Source organism: Cebus imitator, unplaced genomic scaffold (genome assembly GCF_001604975.1).
Source record: "Cebus imitator isolate Cc_AM_T3 unplaced genomic scaffold, Cebus_imitator-1.0 Scaffold183, whole genome shotgun sequence".
NCBI lineage: Eukaryota > Metazoa > Chordata > Mammalia > Primates > Cebidae > Cebus > Cebus imitator.
The window spans coordinates 546,521-565,649 of NW_016107498.1; the positions used below are offsets into that span (position 1 = coordinate 546,521).

The 19,129-nt window shown below is 38.9% G+C and overlaps 1 protein-coding gene across 5 annotated transcripts in view; it reads right to left on the reverse strand.

Moving 5' to 3' along the window:
* Window positions 1-985: 985 nt before the first annotated feature.
* The window catches only part of BNC2 (basonuclin 2), a 453,480-nt gene continuing 435,336 nt past the window's right edge, over window positions 986-19,129 (reverse strand). For 3 of the 5 annotated variants that reach the window (XM_037744749.1, XM_037744750.1, XM_037744751.1), the window contains one exon: window positions 986-10,945. In XM_037744749.1, coding sequence (XP_037600677.1) covers window positions 10,285-10,945 — 661 coding nt within the window. In that variant the 3' untranslated portion in view covers window positions 986-10,284. The remainder of the gene's footprint in view (window positions 10,946-19,129) is intronic. The other 2 variants (XM_017545926.2, XM_037744752.1) reach the window with 2 other exon arrangements.

Sequence of the window (19,129 nt, forward strand, 5' to 3'; positions counted from 1 at the left end):
GCCTCCCAAAGTGCTGGAATTATAGGTGTGAGCCACTGGGCCCAGCCTAATTTTTAACTTGGATTGGTTTAAGGGGAGGGGTGATATTAAACACTGCTGAGTCAAAAGCACCTTTTTAAATAATTTCAACTTTTAGCTATAGGGTGGTACATGCCCAGGTTTGTTACATGGGTGTATCGTGTGACTGAGGTTTGGGGTACAAATGGTCCCATCACCCAGGTGGTGAGCACAGCACCCAGTAGGTGGCCTTTCAGTCCCTGCACCCCTCCTCCTCTCCCAGTGTTCACTGTTCCCATCTTTATGCCTGTGTGTGCTCAACGTTTAGCTCCCAAAATGCACCTTCTCTCTGCTTCATCCATGTCCCTGCACAGTACGACAGGAGGAGGAAATGCTGCTGATTATGACATCTTTCCATCTGCCAGTTTTATTTCTAGATTATAACAAGGACAATTTGTGGAAAGCCGCTGCTGAGAGACTATAAACTGAAAGACAAGCATTCAGTCTGAAAAAATATGAAGTCATCATCCTGGTGGCTGCTGTCCACAAATTTGAGAGTTGAGGAAGAAAATTTAATTTTGAAAAGCTCAGGTGCAAAGACACCTAAGTTCTTCCTCTAATCTTCTTTTCCTCAAAAGAGCAGGGGCTAAGGCTTTGAGAAAAGGACCTCCGAAAAGTCACAGAAAAGGCATCCGCAAAGGGACGGAGGAAGACGGCGGGCAGTGTCTGCTGTGCTCCATTGGGAGTGGCTAGGACCTCTGCAGCTCTGACCCAGCTTTGCCATCTGAGCAAAAGAGGAGCTTGGTCTTCCTGAGAAGTCTATTAAATAATATAGTGGTTCAATCCAAATAGGATCTTGGCTCTGAGTTCGCCAACAAGTGTGCTTAAATACGGTGACTTACACTGAGCTGAAGGGCTGTTCGGTGCATTTTGTAAAGATCTATTGGAGTGTGTGGAGGTTTTTTGAAATCAAAAAGGTAAGAAGAGATCAGTGACTGATAAATCTTTAATATAAAAATTGTACAAGAATTTTGATACAAATTACAAGAGGTATTTGGACAAAATATGAATAAAATTCCATTTACATCCCCAAACCCTTATGCATTTTATGCAAAAGACATACTGTAGGCAGTTATAGTACAGAAAATACAACCAAAGGAATATAGCAAATAAAAAATTTTAATTACCTTACACTACCAATAAAAACAAAAAGCAAAACAACAAGACAAAAATAAAACGCTTGTTTAAGGTACATACAGTATTTAGGAAGCTACCAATGTCACAATGATTAGATCAGGGCGATGCAAGCTGACCCCATCCCTTGGTGCAGTTATCTTTTGTAGTACAGACTTTGATTCCGCGGCAGGCTTATTGGAAGAGACTGGTTTTATGCAGATGAGAACAATATAAACCAAAAAAAGGACTCAACTGCTAAACTCTGGGAGAGGGAAAGGACATATCTTGGTGAAAATTCCTTTCTTCAAGATATTTCAATTCCCTTTGGCCACTTTTGCTGTCAAATATGAAGGCTGAGTCTGATATGTTTGTCACTGGAGACACACCAATGGGTCTAGAGTGACTGAGAGATACGTGTTCTCCCAGCCGTGTGAGGGATCTTGCTAGTTCTAAAAGGACTATTCCATCACCAGAAGGGGAGAACAGAGCACTTGCTTTCCCAGTTCCCCAACCTGCCCCCTTCCCCTCACCTTTGGGGAAGCAGAAAAGCAGCAAGGACTTCATGGAAGAAGCCAGGCAGGGTGTGAGGGGAGCGGGGAAATGGGCATTTGCCTCACTTGGGAACGACCCATGGGTGTGTCGGTCACCCTCATACTGCTGAGGGAGCTCCACATGAAGAGCCCAGGTCGCCTCAAGCCCAAGTCTTCTCCCGATTTCTCAACCGTCCTCACTCCTCTGACCTTCATGTACCCATGCTTAGCTCTCCTGCATTCTTTATACTGGCACTGGCAGGAAAATGGTAAGATTCTCTGCAGGGCAGCTGAACCAAAGTTTGCACAGGAAAGTGAATGCACCATATATTAGAAATCTTAGATAGTCTTATCAGGTTAATATATAATACTAGAACATCTCATTCACGTAATTCACGTAATGTAAACCCTGGACAGGGTAGAACACACGTTTCCAAAGCGATTAAAACCAGGATGGGGGAGAGCGTGTTCTACCTTCTTGCTCAAACACTATTTATTTTTTTAGGGGGTAGGTGAGATCAGAAGAGCAAAGGGTGGGATTAAGAAAGACGATGGAAAAGTCAGGGGAGATTAAGATACATAACGAGAGGAATGGATTACTCTGTACAAAGACATGCAAAAACACTCCAAAGTGAGTACTGGATTAAAAAAAAAACAGCCTTGGTTTATACATCTCAAGTGAACCTATCAACTCAGCACATTGTCTGGGAGTTCAAGAGCATCGCACCTCATGAACCGAAGCTTCTCACAGTGGCTACAGCACCGATTCACAAGTGGGGTAGGGGATGCTTTGTCTCCTAGCATGGAAAAGGCAGGCAGTGAGGCTCCCACTGAAACAGTGCCAGGTCAGTTCACCTTGCAGGGACTGGAGCTTTCTCCCTCTCTTTTGAGAAACATATCCAGGGCCAGATGAATGGAGCTCTCTCACACACCCAGGGTCTCCCCAGAGTCACCTCTCAGTCCTTGCATTCCATGACATAAGTGGGCAGAGCCAGTGAATAATTGATGGATTTGCCATCTTAGCTGTGCATTATCTCAACATCACATTTGGCAACAGGAAGCCTTATAAAATCTTGGTATAGCACTTAGATACTCTCTCTTCAAGAAATATACTTTTAATACTATCTACTTCTCTCCATTTTTCTTAAAATACCTCTTTCTGTTCTTCCTTCCCTTCAAAGATTATTTAAAAAAAAAAGTGAAACAAAGCATTAAAAAAAGTATGACAAGTGTCCTTAAGCATCCCTGTTATTTTAGAGTTAAGGGGTGAAAGCTAATAGCAGTGAGCAGAACTTGTGCAATTTTGGCAACTGGGTTTTCAATTAAGATTCTATTAAGATGTCTGATAAACGATTGTAATATATACACACTGAGGAACTGAAGAAGTATTAACTCGACTACCTGCCTTTTCTCCGATCCAAGAGTCCTTGCTCAAAGTGCTTTTCTTCCCAGTCCTCAGACTGGTTCACGAAATTATGTAGCACAGATTTGTCAACATAGATCTGTTACATTGCCTATCCCTAAATCTGTTGCTTTCCTCACCTTGCTTAAGTTCACATGGAAGATGATACCAATACCTGCATATATCTTATCTCGTTAATATCTTGTTGAAATGTGCCTGTTTGTAATGGGGACAGCTATCTTCTGTGAGACCCGCTGCAGGAAGGCTGGAAGGAAGCATGACATCCCCTACTTCCAGAAAGAAGACATGCGAAAGATCTTGCATCTCTTTTAGTCACTACCTACCACTTTTAACCATCATTTGAGTACTTCAGTACACAAAAATAGCAGCTAATCCTGACACATTGTTTGGGCTCAAGGCATTTTGGAATGTAACATTTTCATGTATTCTTCCTTTGTACTTTTGGTCTCCCGTTACTCGATTTTCTAAAGCTCACTGTACTTGTACTTACCAAAGTTCTTCAAAGTGGAGAATTTACCTTTTACCCCAGAGGGTGGTCCTCGTTTTAAAGTCCAAAGCCTGGTGCCATTTTTTTTTAGATTGTCAGTCCAGTTGGACAAAATAAGTTAATTTATCATGTTACACTATGGATTTGGAGGGGTAATTGAGAGACACATTTGTACATCTAGATCAATGATTTGATGCCATAGATAAGAAAAAAAAAAACTGCCATGCGAAACCAGTTTACAACATGTGCACTTTTTGAAGGGGAAGAAAAACATTTTAATCCTTTCCTTACAGATTAGGGGGCAATATAATCTTACTTATGCCATTGACTTGCAGGAAAATTTGCTCTAATTATGGAGTCACACCCATTACTCCCAAAACAGATGGGCATGGAATTGCAATACTTAAGTTTTCAAAGAAAGCAAAGGATGCTGTCACAGACAGTGTCTCTCTACTGACCCTTTAGTTAAGAAGTCATCTTGTTACTGTCCACTTAATAGCTGGAGAGGGCATGGAGAGGCAGCCTTGGGCTTCCCAAAGACACAGTAGGTGTGTGTATGTGCTTGTATGTTAGGACGGGAGGAAGAGAGGGAAGAAGAGAGAGGAGAGATGGGGGGGGTGGTGGGGGACAGAGAGACAGAGAGAGAGAGAGAGAGAGACTGATTGTGGATGTGTGTGTACATCAGAGAACTCGATGGGAAAGCCTAGCCCTTGTAGTCAATTTCTCCTTCACAAGGGGATAAACAGGCAATTACGCATCCTTTTATATTTGATGGCCAAGTGCTGAACTGGAAAGCACACTATTAGTTTGTGTCCCTTCAGGGCCAGGGCAATAAGTAGCCAGGAGAGCTGGGCTGAAGCAGAGAGGGTGTTGTCTGCTGTTAGTGTGACAGTCTTGTCAGCGGCGTTCACATTACTGGAAGGTAATAAAGTGACAAGTACGTTATTAGAAAGATATGAGGTGAAATTGAACTGAAGCTTCTTGCTGCTCAGTCCTGGCTTTTTTCTTTCGTCTTTTGTAATGGTCCACTATTTGCTAGAAACTGAGCCCTGTCTTCATACCCCATATAAAAAAGATTTTTTTTTCCTGCAGTAAAGGTCAAATGAATTTACAACAACACAACACTTTAGAGGAGAAGAATAAAGATAGTTTTATGACAACTATAGTATGTTGCTTCAAAAATATATATAGCATTATAATGAACAATAATGCTGATCCAATTCAGTGTACTTGTAAAAATGCTTTTTTTTTAACCTTCTGTTATTAAACATTTGGATTTTTCAACAAATGCCAAGAAGACAGTATTTGACATACAGTTATTGCCGAATGACCACAAAAATCATTTTGTGCAAGATGTGGGAAGGATGAGGATGATGAAACCACACAAGGACAGACAGGTGTGTGAGTAACAGCGGTAGGAGGTAACTCACTGGTCAGCTGTACAGCTGGATTCACATAATACTGTTTGAAAATGACCATTTATGGTGAGCAACACTCCAGCTACAGGAAATACGGGACCCGTCTGGGACAGATCAAACATGACCTTAGTACTAACGCAAGCACGACCATCACACGTGGTTTATCTCTGAGTGAAAACATGAAAAGTTGCTTATGTACCTCACAGAACAGTAAATGAGCTCCCATTTTGCTCAAGGTCTTTAGCCTAGTACTAATTACAATCACGGCTTTGTTGTGTCGCTACAGCGGCCAGTACGAGCAATGATCAAGAAAGGAACGGTCTCAGCTGGTGCCACTTGCACCGACTCCTCCGTCTGGATGAAAACGGGGCTTTACCACTGGCCTTTTCTATAGCCCAGCTGACCCCTGGCATCTTTTGCTTCGCAGGGGATTCCAGCAAGACTTCCCACTCAAAAACAAAGCAAAAGCAACCAAACCCCCACAACTGTTGGCTCTTTCTGACCCCAAAGGAACTTCAGCTATTCCACGCAGCTCCTTGCTTTCCTAATCCCTTCCTCAGAGCTGACTCACCTGGTCACGGGAACTCTGCAGGTTGCTAACATCAATAGTCCTTCCTCTCGAGCAAACACTTCAGTGCATTAGCGATTTCCTTTTCTAGCTACCCTCTACTTAGTTCTGATGAAGACAGTGATCCTTTTTGGTACCTTTTACTGCCCATCTTATTCATTTAGATTCATCCCCCAAAAATAGACAATGCGAGGGAAAAGCAAAACCATCTAAGTATTTCAAGTTTTGCGGAAGTGATTTTCAAAAATTAAATGTTTGTCATAATTTATAAAAAGAAGCTCTTAAGAAAAGGGTGTGATCACAAGATGAAAGTTTCTTCTGGATGATTTGTTTCTTGATGATAGCAGGTGTAGCGTGTCTTATGACAGCTGAATTTTATTTACTCTGTTAGACAATCTAACCCAATGCTAACAGACCAGATACAAGTTAGGACTGCTCAGGTCAAGTTGTCAGCAGTTAGCAGCATGTCCATCTCAATCTGGTGACTAGCTTATGTTTTCATTGTCAACGGCCCTCATTCTCATTTGCTTGTCACACATCTGGGGTGTGTACAGAGAAAGGGGAAAAAAAGGTCACTCTGTATTTGGTGGGAACCTTGTGCACAGTTTCTCCTCAGTAAAAAGAGGAGACTGCCCCTGGAACAGCCCATTCTTGATATATTCAAAGATTGTTTTCCCCCTTAGAGCAATGTATGCTAATGGGGCTGTTAACCAGTTAAGTGCCTTTCTTCTCTTACTGGGAAGGCCTGGAAATTCATGACCAAAGAAATAACACTATGAGGACAGTGGCACCATTGTGCCAAAAAGGTTTCAAAAAATGTTTGCCATGTTGAAAAGGAAAACACTAACACCTTCAAACCTTTAAAAGGCAACAGGCTGAACAGGGCAGCTGGCTAAGATCTGGAATGAGTTACATTGGGTTGACTTATTTAAATACAATTAATACCAGAACAAAGAATGTCAAGGATTTTTATCACACTTTTAAACCAAATTACTTATTATCTATCCCTTTCCTTGCCTTCCTTCCATAGCATGCAGATACTCCCAAAAGCAGACTAAACCTGATATTTACAAAAGCATAGTTTTATATGATCAAGACAGTAAGTTTCAACATCAGCTAGAGAACATGCACAGTAATGCCAGCTAATTGTGTACCTGTGATAAACTCTGGCTGAAACCAATCACATGGAAAGAAGCTTGTTGGATGAAAATCTACATCACTATTAATTTTCAGCCAGCACAGAATGGATGTGGCTTGAGAGAAACTGTTTAACACCAGGAAAGTCCTGTGAAAAAATACATGAGTAGGAAGAGGCAAAGATGAAGAGCTCAATGACTAAAATGCTGATCTGTTTATCCTTCCTGTTTGCAAGTAAGCCGTGGGATCACCATCTTAACCTGAATTCTAGATAAGCCCAAATACTACAGTCAAGAACGAGGAAAACTTTAGGAACCGAAGAGTTGTACATTTTATGATTTTCCATTGCATGTGCTACATCCATCCACTGCCTCATCCCTTTTAAGCAAATAGGCTTTATATTGGAAAATGTTATTTTCTTATTTAGAAGGCCACCGTAACGACTGGGCACTTGAGGCACAAAAGTAGTAGCAAATAGGGGAGATACTTCAAAAGTGTCAGCTGTCCAGACTTACTGCCATTTCTCTGACAAAACACAGGTGAACACATTCATGTTTCCAAGCAAGGGAAACTACTAGAATCTCATTACTTCTGGACTTAACTGGCTATACACATTAGCTTGGTTTGCAGCAAGTAACAAACATTTGTTCTAAGCATGGTTCATTTGCTGATGTGACCTGCTGACAGCTATATAATTCACTCACAAGAGCTATCTGACCTTTTATTTGACATTAAACAGACTAAACATTGCTTTTGTACAAGATGAGTTCTAATAACTCAACCAAGTATAACTTTTCAAAGTTGCTGAAATAAAAATGTGTATTTGTTTTCATAAAACTACATGTAGTCTCTGCACGTTGCAAAAGCCAGAGTTTCTATGTTTTGTTGGGATACTAAAAACATTTTCCCACCCATTTTGAATCTAATCATTTGGTAATGGGGCAACAGCACAATACAGAGAACGCTGAGAGGACCAAAATGTTTGCAAACAAACTTTCATTATTCTAGTTCAATCTTTCACAAACATACTGTACAGAGTCTTAAATGGTATAAAACAAAGGAAAACATCTCTGTCTATTCAATTTAACATAACACCAAAATAAAGCAGTTAAGACTTTGGGGAGTTCAATGGTACAAGAAAACAAAAACAGTTATTACTAATTCCTCAGCTTTTACCATAAACACTTGTTATTTAACATAGTGTTTGATATAGTTTCTTTTGTACTGCAAATACTTTTGGTCTTTCCTCCCTGTGGAACAAATGAAGAATTAAAATGAACTCCATCGCATCCTCTGAAGGAGGTGAAAAGATAAAGCTCCTAGACACAGCTAGCTTATCTTTAAGAATCTATTGTTTCTGAAATTTTCACAAATAAAAATACTGAATCCCCAACTAATGATGCTTATTTTGGGAAACAATAAATACTGTGAGGTACAATAAATCCTACAGGAATAATAATAACAACAGAAACATATTAACAGTTTCCTTTGGCAAATTTAACGGAAGTGAATGCTGATGTGAACATAGAAAAAATAATTACAAAAACATATGTAAAATGGAAACAACATAAGTTAAAACGAAGGGGTATTTCTAACTTTTAGACTGATGAGAGAAATGTCTGAGGCCATTCAATGCAAAAAAAGAAATACATTCTCTTTAAATTATTGTGTACTGTTTGATAAAATATTCCTTGTTTATCTCTTCTTTTCCCCTCCACTTAAAAAAAAAAAAAAAGACAACAAAACAGTCTGCAATGCACACCCTAATGGTTTTGGCTGCAGACTGAACTTGAGTAAATATCATCATTTAGTCAGTATGTTGTGGTAGCTGAGGCTGCCGATGTGGTTAACCAGCTCAGGCAACATGTGTAAACATCGGAAACAAAACAAAACAAAAAAGGTTTGGAGAATAGTCTCTCCCCTCTTTCTCACTCTCGATTGCTTGGTTTCAGGCTTGCTTTCATTTCTCTCTGACAAATCGTGTGGGGAAACACAAAACACTCTACAGTGAGATATCCTGCTTTAAAACCCCCTTCTGGCTTTTCAGAAAGGGGTGTTGCTCAATTCAAGTTTAGCACATGTTTTCAAAGCTTCCAAGTACTGCTGCTACTAAATGCCTTTTGATTTTGTCTATCAAACAGGCCTGAATTATGGTACGACTGCAGAATTTGCAACAAATTAGACAGCCATACAACAGACCGACCCAGTTCAGAGGATTTCTTTATAAAGGATAAGGGCTAGGGCCTTGGAAATGAGTGTTCAACTCTTTTACTGTATTCATTTTTGTTCCGTAGTGGGTAATTTGGGCTTTTGTATCCTGAAATATTATCCTGACTCTGAAGAATAAATGCCTTGGCTGTTTCACACCACATAATTTTGTTTTCCTTTTATGTAACTTAACATATAAGCAAGAAGGATGCAATGTTGATTCTAATAACATTCGGCACTTGAAAGAATCACCAAGTGTTTTTTTAAAAAGCGGTTTTTTGGTGGCCAACAAATTGGCCTGTGGTTATGTTGGGTGACTAATTGTATTTTCTTTTCTGGAAACTTGTGCAAAGTTGGCAGTTCTGTGTTAACACTAATACTTTTGTTTGGCATTTGTGCCCTATACTGACCAGACCATTTTTATACAAGTGAAGTTTTTTTAAAAAAGACACTTACTGAAGTATGGCAATAGTTTAAGGATAAAAAAGAAGCATTGATATTACACATCCCCTTGTAGTGTATGAAAAAAAGTGCATGACGGGATTTATGTACTAGTACAGGACATTTTTAAAAATCAGATCTGTGCTGTTAAGCATGCCAGCACCTCTTTACCACTATTATCTAACAGGTAGTAAAAACAAGACCATGTTTTTTTTTTTTTTTAAATGTGCATTAATGCTAACATAAATGAATAGAGCTAGCCGGCAAACTATTTTTTTCCTGCATATCTAACAGCTGGATGTAACTGTAAAAATTAAACAAAAGTTAAACAACCATCAATACAATTGTTTTACATCAATGGCCCCTCAAGGCTAAATATTTACAGGTGAATCTGCCATGCTTTAATTGAAGATTCTTTCAAAACCTTAAAGTTCACAAAAGACAACTATAAGAAGGTCCTTTTTGTTTCTTTTTTCTTTTTTTTCCCTTTTATTTTTGCAGGCAACAGTCATGGGTACAACAAATTGTCTCTTTGGGGAAGACCGAGAATTATTCTGTCAAAACTGGGGCTAGTTGCACATTGTGTGTGTGTGTGTGTGTGTGTGTGTGTGTGTGTGTGTGTAAAGGGGTACTCTGCTTTCACCCTCAAATCAAAGATCCCTCACCTTCCCCAAAACCATAAAGGAAAAGTAAAAAAAAAATTCAAAAGCACCTAGTGTTTATCTCAAGGAAATACGTGTGTGTTTACGTAGCCACAGAGCATACATAAATGCAGACACACACACACACACACACACACAGGCACACACACCCCGAGTACGTAAGCGCACACTGACTATGGCAGTTCAAACATGTAGGCCATCTGGTGAGAGCTGGCATTTGTAGTGTCCATTCTGAGACTAATCTACTGAAGTGAAGGGAATGTTTTTGTGGAGATTAGGGTTCTGACTGTGCCGATTTCGGCTTCGTACAGAGGAAAACATCATATTGCAACCTGGGACTTTGCACTTGTGCATTTCTCGCAAATGCACAGTTTTGTAGTGCACTCTCAGGGTCCCCTTGTTGCTGTACATTTTGTGGCAAATGTTGCACATGATCCCACCATTGCTCCCAGACAAGCTGCTGAACATAAGAGATCCCGAAACTTCAGCTCCTAGGCTGCCGGGGAGGGCAGGGGCCTCAGCCTTGTGTGCCGACTCCCCACTGTCACTCGCCCCATCAATGTCATCGAGAAGAATCCCCTCGTCACTGCCTGCATCAGATTCTCTGGAGGAATGGATGCTGCTGCTGGACTGGAGGCTAGAGGTGGTGCTCAAGTCAAGGACCATGTAGTCCTCCGCCATGCCTCTCCCATACCCGTTCAGGTGGGAGTCTTCAGTCCCTGCGGGAGAGGAGGCGTCTTCCCTGACATCGAGCCCCAGAGGGTGCTGGGCACCATAGATCTTCACCAAAAATTCATCGCGGAGGTCCTTGCTAAGGGAAGGCTGCGACGAGTCCAGGCCCATGTCATCAAGTTCTTTGGTCAACAGTTTACGATGTAGGTTTATGTTGGCACTGTGTCTAGGAAAATAAGAGGGAAGGGGGGGTAGGTGGATGGGGGTGGGGAGGGGTGAGAAAAAGGAGAGCATTTTAAAATTGATTCAGCTTTCACAAGGTATCAAATAAGCACATTCACTGCTAATTACACCATAATAAAAGCAAGCATTCCCCTATATCCTCAGGATCTGGGAGTTAGTGGTGGTGGTGGGAGGTGCAATCAGGGGAACTTTCCATTAACATAATTTTTATAAGAGAATAAAACTTGTCAATGGTAGGATGAATGCAAACCCATGCACCTTTTTCTCAATGATTTCTCTGTTAGTTTTACTATGTAGCAGCATCAGCTGCAGTGAATCTCATGACAGAGATTTTAGAATATATATTAAATAGAATAAGAGGACAGAAACTTTCTGCTTGTCTAAATGGAATAATCTAAATTTACCCAGAAACAACAAAAATAAATATATTTTCTATACAGAACACTGTATTTTGAGGTATAGAAATAATTCATTTTTTAAAAAAGTAAATTGTCTAGATAATTTAGATATAACTTCAAAAAATAATGATATCTTCCTTCTCGACTCTCTATATTTCAAGTTTTAAGGAAAAACAATAGCTAAATAGATTAAACAATTTGAAATAGGGTTAGACTGTCTTTAACAACACAAATGCCTTTTCTCAGAATCATTTAAGAATCTAGTTAAATCTAATAATAAAATACATTTACTTTTTAGAAGTATCTGCCTTTTAGAGTCAAAAATATTTTCATCGAGTAATTCTACTTTAAAATTTAATTATTTAAGACAAAAAATGAAAAACAGAAACTTTTAATAAAATAAAGCTCACCCACCTTTATAAAACAAAAATTAAAACACAGTAAGTACAAAAAAACAATCAAGCACAACAATAACATAGGGTTCCTCTATTTTAACAACTGAAACCCATACTTCTTAGACAAGCAAAACTTTTATTCTACTCATTGAGTGCTTTGCTTGTATATTAAAAAAAAAAAAAAAAAGACAGATTTGTCCCAGAGAATCCATTGGGACATTGTGATTTATAAAGCCTGATATGTTATCATCTATCTGAAAACATTGCCTTTGTATTTATATCCCCCATTTATTTTTAAAGTGCCCTTGGGCATATACCTCTCTCCACCTGCAAAGGCTCGCATGTTCAACAGTACCTAAATTGAAGGTTATCCTTCCAAAAAATAAACTACTACATCTACAGATAAATAAAAGCTTCTCAATACTGGCAGAAGCTCTACATCTTGGAGAAGTAATTGTGATAAAAGAAATGACCTAAATGGCTGATATAAAGTTCAACAGACCTCCCGATTATAATTAAAAGTATGGAAGACCAAAATGCATCATTCCATTTGGTGACAAACATGGCTGGTATTTCTTAAGAGATGGTTGAGAGGTATGTGCCTCAGAGACAAGAAAGGTGGGGAACACTTCTCCACCTTTCCACACAAGACAATATACAGCACTCTGGGTTTTAAGGGGCAGAGGGCAGCAGCCCTCTCCAACTGCACTTAGGAAGGCTGAGCTTACCTTGTGACAATAAGATCAGCTTTCTAATCTTTTGCTAAATCGATCACAAAAGAAAGCAAGAATAAGAGACAGAGAGAGAGAGAGAGAGAAAGAGAGAGAAAGAGAGAGAGAGAAAACAAATTCACATTCTAGACATCTGGTTTTGAAAAACTTAAACAATAAAATAGGGATTTAAAATGTCTGATCACAAAATTATTTTCTGTCATAAGCGATCATCCCATACGCTGTCTTGATGATTTTCAGATCAGCTGTATAATCCAAAAATCATAAATCAAATTAAAATAAACCAAATTCACAGCATCATCACCATCATCCACAAATGAGTTCTAAACAGATGCATGCAGTGTGTGGTTATGTAAATGATAAACAGAAGCTGTCCTCACGGTCCCTGCTCTGACACAGTAATTCCCCATTCCCTTGGTGTCAGATGGCAGATGACTGCAAGTGCAGGCTGCTAAGCAAAGTGCAGGAAATGCCTACTGTGAGGTCTTTACTCTGACATGTGGGTACAACACCACCGGAGTTATTACAGGAATGTGGAAGTAGAGTTATGCTATGTGCTATTATTCTATTGATAAAACAATCTGCCAACTATAAGCAGCTCACGAAATCCTACCCCTGTTTATTATTTTTAACACCTCACCCTTTCTTAATTCCACGAGCACACATTTTGCAGTGAGTGTAATCTAGAACTCTGTTGCGTCTCACACATCTGCAGCTACCACTTCCTAGGTTCACTGCTGAGAAAATAGCAGCCAGACACACAGCAGTCGCATCAAGACACACTGAATGAGGAAGAATAAATTAACATTGAGAAAAGGACACACTGATCACCCAGATGGACACATCTTCCCTAAGGTAACTTGTGAAATTACACATCTCCACCAATATGTTACCAGGAAGAGATTTTCTCTTCATTTCTCACTTACAGCAGTAGAAATCTGTAATCTAATTAGATGATGTACCAGCCCTCAATATCTGTCAACCAAACGATGTGCAGAAATGTGTAGACCAGCTCTGGCACTCTGTTCAACAGTGTCCCTTTTCCGCTGTCAGCAGTACTGTTGGCCTCTGCTAATATAATTACATTGACTTTTATTCAATTAAGTGCCATCCCTCGCTTTAAAAAAAAAGCTACTTTATCAATTGATTCAGGTGTAATACAATAATAAAGATGAACTCATGGCAGTGCATTAGCTCTGCTCTTCATAACATCAGTACACGGGTTCATTCATGGTAGTCGATTTCCATTATGCAACCACAGTTCAAGAGAATTGATTCTTTTATATTCAATTCTTAATCTATTTCATTTTTGTTTAATAATCCTCCTAAATGCCATATGCAAAACACTTGAAGTGGAGATAGGAAAGATGGACTGAAGAAAGTCTGCTGGTTCACTCTCATGATAGTGGGCTTGAAGATTTTCTCACAGACTCACTCAGTATTCCTAAGATGTCAGGAAGGAAAGCACGAGAAGGAAAGCAGACTAAAATTCTTTTGAGAGTACTGATCCTGCCCCATGAGAGGTTAGGGTTCAGTCTCTGCAGAATGGACAAAAGACAGTACTTGATTTTAACAAAGACCTATTGTTGGACTGTTGAATCAGTCAATCTAGACCATTAGCTGTCATAAAATACTGTCCTCATGAGACACAAAGACCTAGGGTTAATAGCAATTTGAGGCATCCTACAAGTTTATCTGGATCAGCAAAACTGAAAAGGTGAAAAGAAAGGGAAGATGGAAGAGACACAGAAAGAGCTCTCACCTACTGATAATCAGATGTAGAGAGAAGACCCTAAATTGGGAGGAAGGCCACAGAGTGCTAGAAACAGGAGGAGGACTACCTGGTAGAGGAAGCCATGCTCAGTTCTATGTAACAATTGGAACAAAGAATCCAAGAAGGAACCAATTTTGAATTCTCCCAGGATAGAGATGGTTTTTCTAGAAACAGATTAATGTTCTGAATATTTATCTCTAGGAAAGAGGGAAGAATAATCATTAACAAAAAACTAGACTGTATTAGAATTTCTATATTCTATAAGAACATAAACAGTAGAAAGCTTGTTTCTACTTGCTTTGACTTGGAAGGCAATAAATATATATAGAAGGAAATTCCTCTTACAGAAAAAAAAAATGACTGGAATGGAGACAGAAAATGAGTTCATAAGTACAAGCGTAAGGATTTGGTCTCAATAAGTGCAGTGGTACTCATTAAGGCAGTGCTCCAAACCTTAGCCCCAGATGGTCACTTTCAAGAAGAACATAACGTATTCAATCTTATGTGTCCTGCAGGTAAAGTAGAATACTCTGCACAGAGGACGTACTTAAAAGTACATTTGTTTCCCTTCCATTAATAATATGCATGAGTCTTCAAGAAGTGTTTCCCAAAATACACTGTAGAAGGGAAGAAAACAATGATCCCAGTGTAAGACTCAGGTAACAGAATATCCAAGAAAAGGAGGTAGTGACACAACAAAGGGTAACTGTGACGCTATTAATACCCTGGTGTGTTATAAGGGAATGCCACAAAATTAGGGCATGAAAAAGCCCTATAATTTGGGCTATGCTTGGAATTACAAATGCTTCCTTTAAACCTCTGTACTCTTTCTATAATGTGAATTTACCAAAAGCGTCTTAAAAACCAAGATCACCCTTATAAGCAAAAAGTTATAAAGCCTTGGACTGAGGGGAGGGTGTTGCAGAACCAAACTTCTTTCTTCTGTGAAATGGTGAGTGGCAGTACTCTAACTGAACTGAAGCAGACTACCAGCCTCTATCTGTTCGTTTGATGAACACTTCACCACGCAATCACAGAAGACCCGAAATTCATCCAATGTAGTCGGGGAAGTGCCAGTGCCCTTTAGAGGGAATGCAAGTCTTGCCTTGGCCTTTTCTTTCCTCAGGCCTCCCTTTCCCACTTGTCCAAATGCCCAGTTAGACTTAATGTGATGTCTAGCCAATAAAAATTAACACTGAAAACAAAAACACTATCTTAAAAAAGTGTTTTGAGGTTTTAAACTTGGCTTTAAGATACAGGGAAGGAACTTTAAAACAAACAACAAAAAAACAAGTTGCATGATGAAATTAGAAAATAAGACTGTAGCAGTCAGAGACTGAATAATGATTCATGGTATAGGTTGCATGAAGTGTCCAACATATAACTCTTAATTCTTAACCAGATTTGAGCCATTCTGAACTTAGTGAATAAAAAAAAATACTTGATAATTAATTAGAATGCCTCAAGTGAAAAATAATTGAGGTCCCACTTTTTTTTTTTTATTAGTTTTTGCCTTTATTTTACAGCTCAATCCTGCCATTAAGCACACACACATTCTCAAATTCTCAAATGATACTGTACAGGATGATCATAATGACATATACATAGCAGATACAATATGCATGCCTATTTGTTTGTACGTATGTGTGTACATATAAGTATATGGGGAGAGGGGGAGAGAGAGAGAGAAATTTATATCCAATCTGCGTAAGTCTAGATGCTAGGGTTAGGTGTATTGTGGAACTACTGAGTCAATAATACCTTTGAATAGAAATGTAAAACTGCTATCCAAATCCACAGAAATGAAAAATTAAAACTTCTGCCTGCCTCTCATTAGTCCTTTTCTTATCTGGATTGCTACAATACTATTACACTTACCTCAAAATTTTTGTATTATCATTTATTAATGATAGGATGCTTATGGCTCTGTGCACAAAATGATACTTTTGACACTATACCTTTCTGTAAAATTAGTAGTTGTTCTACAGGCTATTATTTAAAGATTCTGTCCAAAATGTCTGAAAACCATCCCCAAGCTCAGAAAGAAAATTCAATGTGAAATTCCAGTGGGTAACACTCAAAAAACCCCAAACGTAAGGAAGTACATATTAAATGCAAAAAACAAAATCTAAGCAAATTCTTGGAAATTAAAAGTATGAAACTCAGTCATTTCAACCCCTTTCAATATAAAACAAATCATCCATACTGGTCACGCAGACAGTTTCCTCTACATTCAAATTATTCACTTGAAGATAAGCTCCCACCAAACTCTTTAGAGGTTTAGCTAATTTACTGCACAGATACGGCACGTCTGTTGTAATAACAGGTAGGATGTATTGGGGTCGACCATTTATCAGAATTAGACTTCTTTTCTCAATTCACAGTGAATTATGCTGCCTACACGACTCCCCTCTCTCAGAGCCTGCCATCCCCGTATGGCCCCTAATGTGGCAGACAAACAAAATTGACAGTCTCATCTTGTCAACAAGGGGCGATTCTCCTGAGAAGCCATTTAACTTTGCAGGGGAAGCAATGTATTAATGTGCTTATCCCAGGAATGTTAATCATCTTCAAGCTTCCGATCTAACTTTGACGTGAACGAAATCACCAAATTTGTTTACTAAATGAATCGTAATATGCTAATAAGAAAGCATGACATATATGGAAAAGCCAAACAGATGGTTTGTTTACTCCACTTTGCAACTTTATAAATGTTGTAACTCTGAAGATGTTAGTGAGAATTATTGGTTTGTTGGCAGAGGCAAACATGTCTTTCGCATACTAAATCTGGCGCTACAGTTAGAAAACAATTTGTCATTGCTGTGGAATGCATAAAAAATGTTAATGTAGTGATGGCATTTGGGAAGGCAGATTGGAGGATGGAAAATGTGTATGCTGGATGCTCAGGTTAAGTGAAGAGTTGATACCCAGCAGCACCATTGCCTAACCATTTTACTTTTGAGTTGTATCTGACACATCGATGCTTCTCAAGGGTGCTGATTATTCAGCAGGTACCTGTTGCACTGTAATGTGAGATGAGTGTTACACTGTGAACAGGATTATGTTTTCACAGCATTTGGAAATGTTCTCAATCAGGCAGCTCATATGGTGCTCACTTTACTACTACTGTTGGGTAAGAAAAGGCAAAGCCATAGCCCTGGCATCTTTTAAGGACTTACTGAGAATAAATCTGAGCTTTGAGTTTTATGTTTACCTTGGACAAATTAACCCTCAAGCCTTCCATTCCTTGTTTTATATAGACTGACTTCATGTAAAGATTTTAGAAAATATATTTCCAAAATAATAGGAGTTAATTTTTCTCTTCATATTCACATTTTTCGTTTTAAAAGTAAGGTTTCTTTTTTAATATGTACAACATAAGGCATCAATTTCTTTCTGAGCTCATGTTCAAAGAAAACACTTCAAAAATAAACATTCAAAAATGTTTTATATCATTAAAATGGTTAATTTGTTATTTGTTGTTGTTGTTGAGATAGTCTTGCTCTGTTGCCCAGGCTGGAGTGCAGTGGTGCGACCTTGGCTCACTGCAACCTCTGACTCAGGTTCAAGCAATTCTCACGCCTCAGCTTCCTGGGTAGCTGGGATTACAGGCATGCACCATCACGCTCAGCTTTTTGTGTGTGTGTGTGTCAGTACAGATGGGGTTTTGCTTTGCTGGACAGGCTGGTCTTGAACTCCTGGCCTCAGGCAATCTGCCTGTTTTAGCCACCCAAAGTGCTGGGAATACAGGTGTGAGCCACCACACCCAGCCTAAAATGAGTAATTTATGATCTTCTTAAAAGATAACATTCAGGATGCATGAGTTAAGGGAGGTGACAGTATTTCGTAGGACAATCAATATTATTATTTAGCTATGGCTTTATCTAGAATTCTGTGTTGAAAATGAAGCTAATAAAGACACCTGAACAAAAAGAGTGAGCATAATCTAATTTACAACTTTGAGTAAATAATGTCAAAACTACCAGCCAAAACATGAAAACTTCATTTAACCAACCAGCAATGCATGTATGCTACTAAATGTTTTAATATTTAGAAACGGAAGAATTTTGGAAGTTCTTTTTACTTTTTATTTGCAGAGGCATAGTCTGAAATGCAGGATTTTGTATTAAAGAAGTACTTATTCCCTCTGATGTTATTAACCACTCCCAACATCCTGGTCCTACATATATACATATACATGTTGAGACTACCACTAGTCTTGTGGGATTTCCTATGTATCACCATATAGCACTGAATTTTTTACCCAAGAAATGAGAGAGCAAAGTGATCTACAGAAACCACTGAGTTCATCTTGCTGCCCAAGGATCACTCTGAAGCAAGAAACATTAGCAACTGTTCCAGCCTGGTGCTTATATTTCATTTGAAAGATCTCATTCCTGACCAACAAAGAAAATTTCAATAAAGTACTTTTACTGATTTAACAACAGTGAGCTCCTGGGATTGTCAAAGTGCTAAGCCTTTTCCAAGGAGAGAAGAAATCAGCAGCTCAAATATAATTAACCTTCCATTCTCAATGCAAACTGCCACACATAGGAGCTCTGCAGTCTATTAGTGAAGTTATAATGGCCAACAGGCAGAAGCAAAATTGGTCAAAAAGTTGGCTGCTGCTGTCATATTTTTGGAATTATGATTAATGGCACTAATAATGTGGATGATTACTGATATGTGTATCTCCAGCAGTTTATCATATTGCTTTGGCTGCCTACGTCCACAATAAACAGGATGCTATCATTTACCTCTTTATTGAAGGCAATCCTTCTCTTGAAGGAGCATATTATAATTACTTCGTAATGTTTTATGTCTTAAACATTTTGCAGCTCTGGACCTTGCCAACTGCTTCATGTCTAC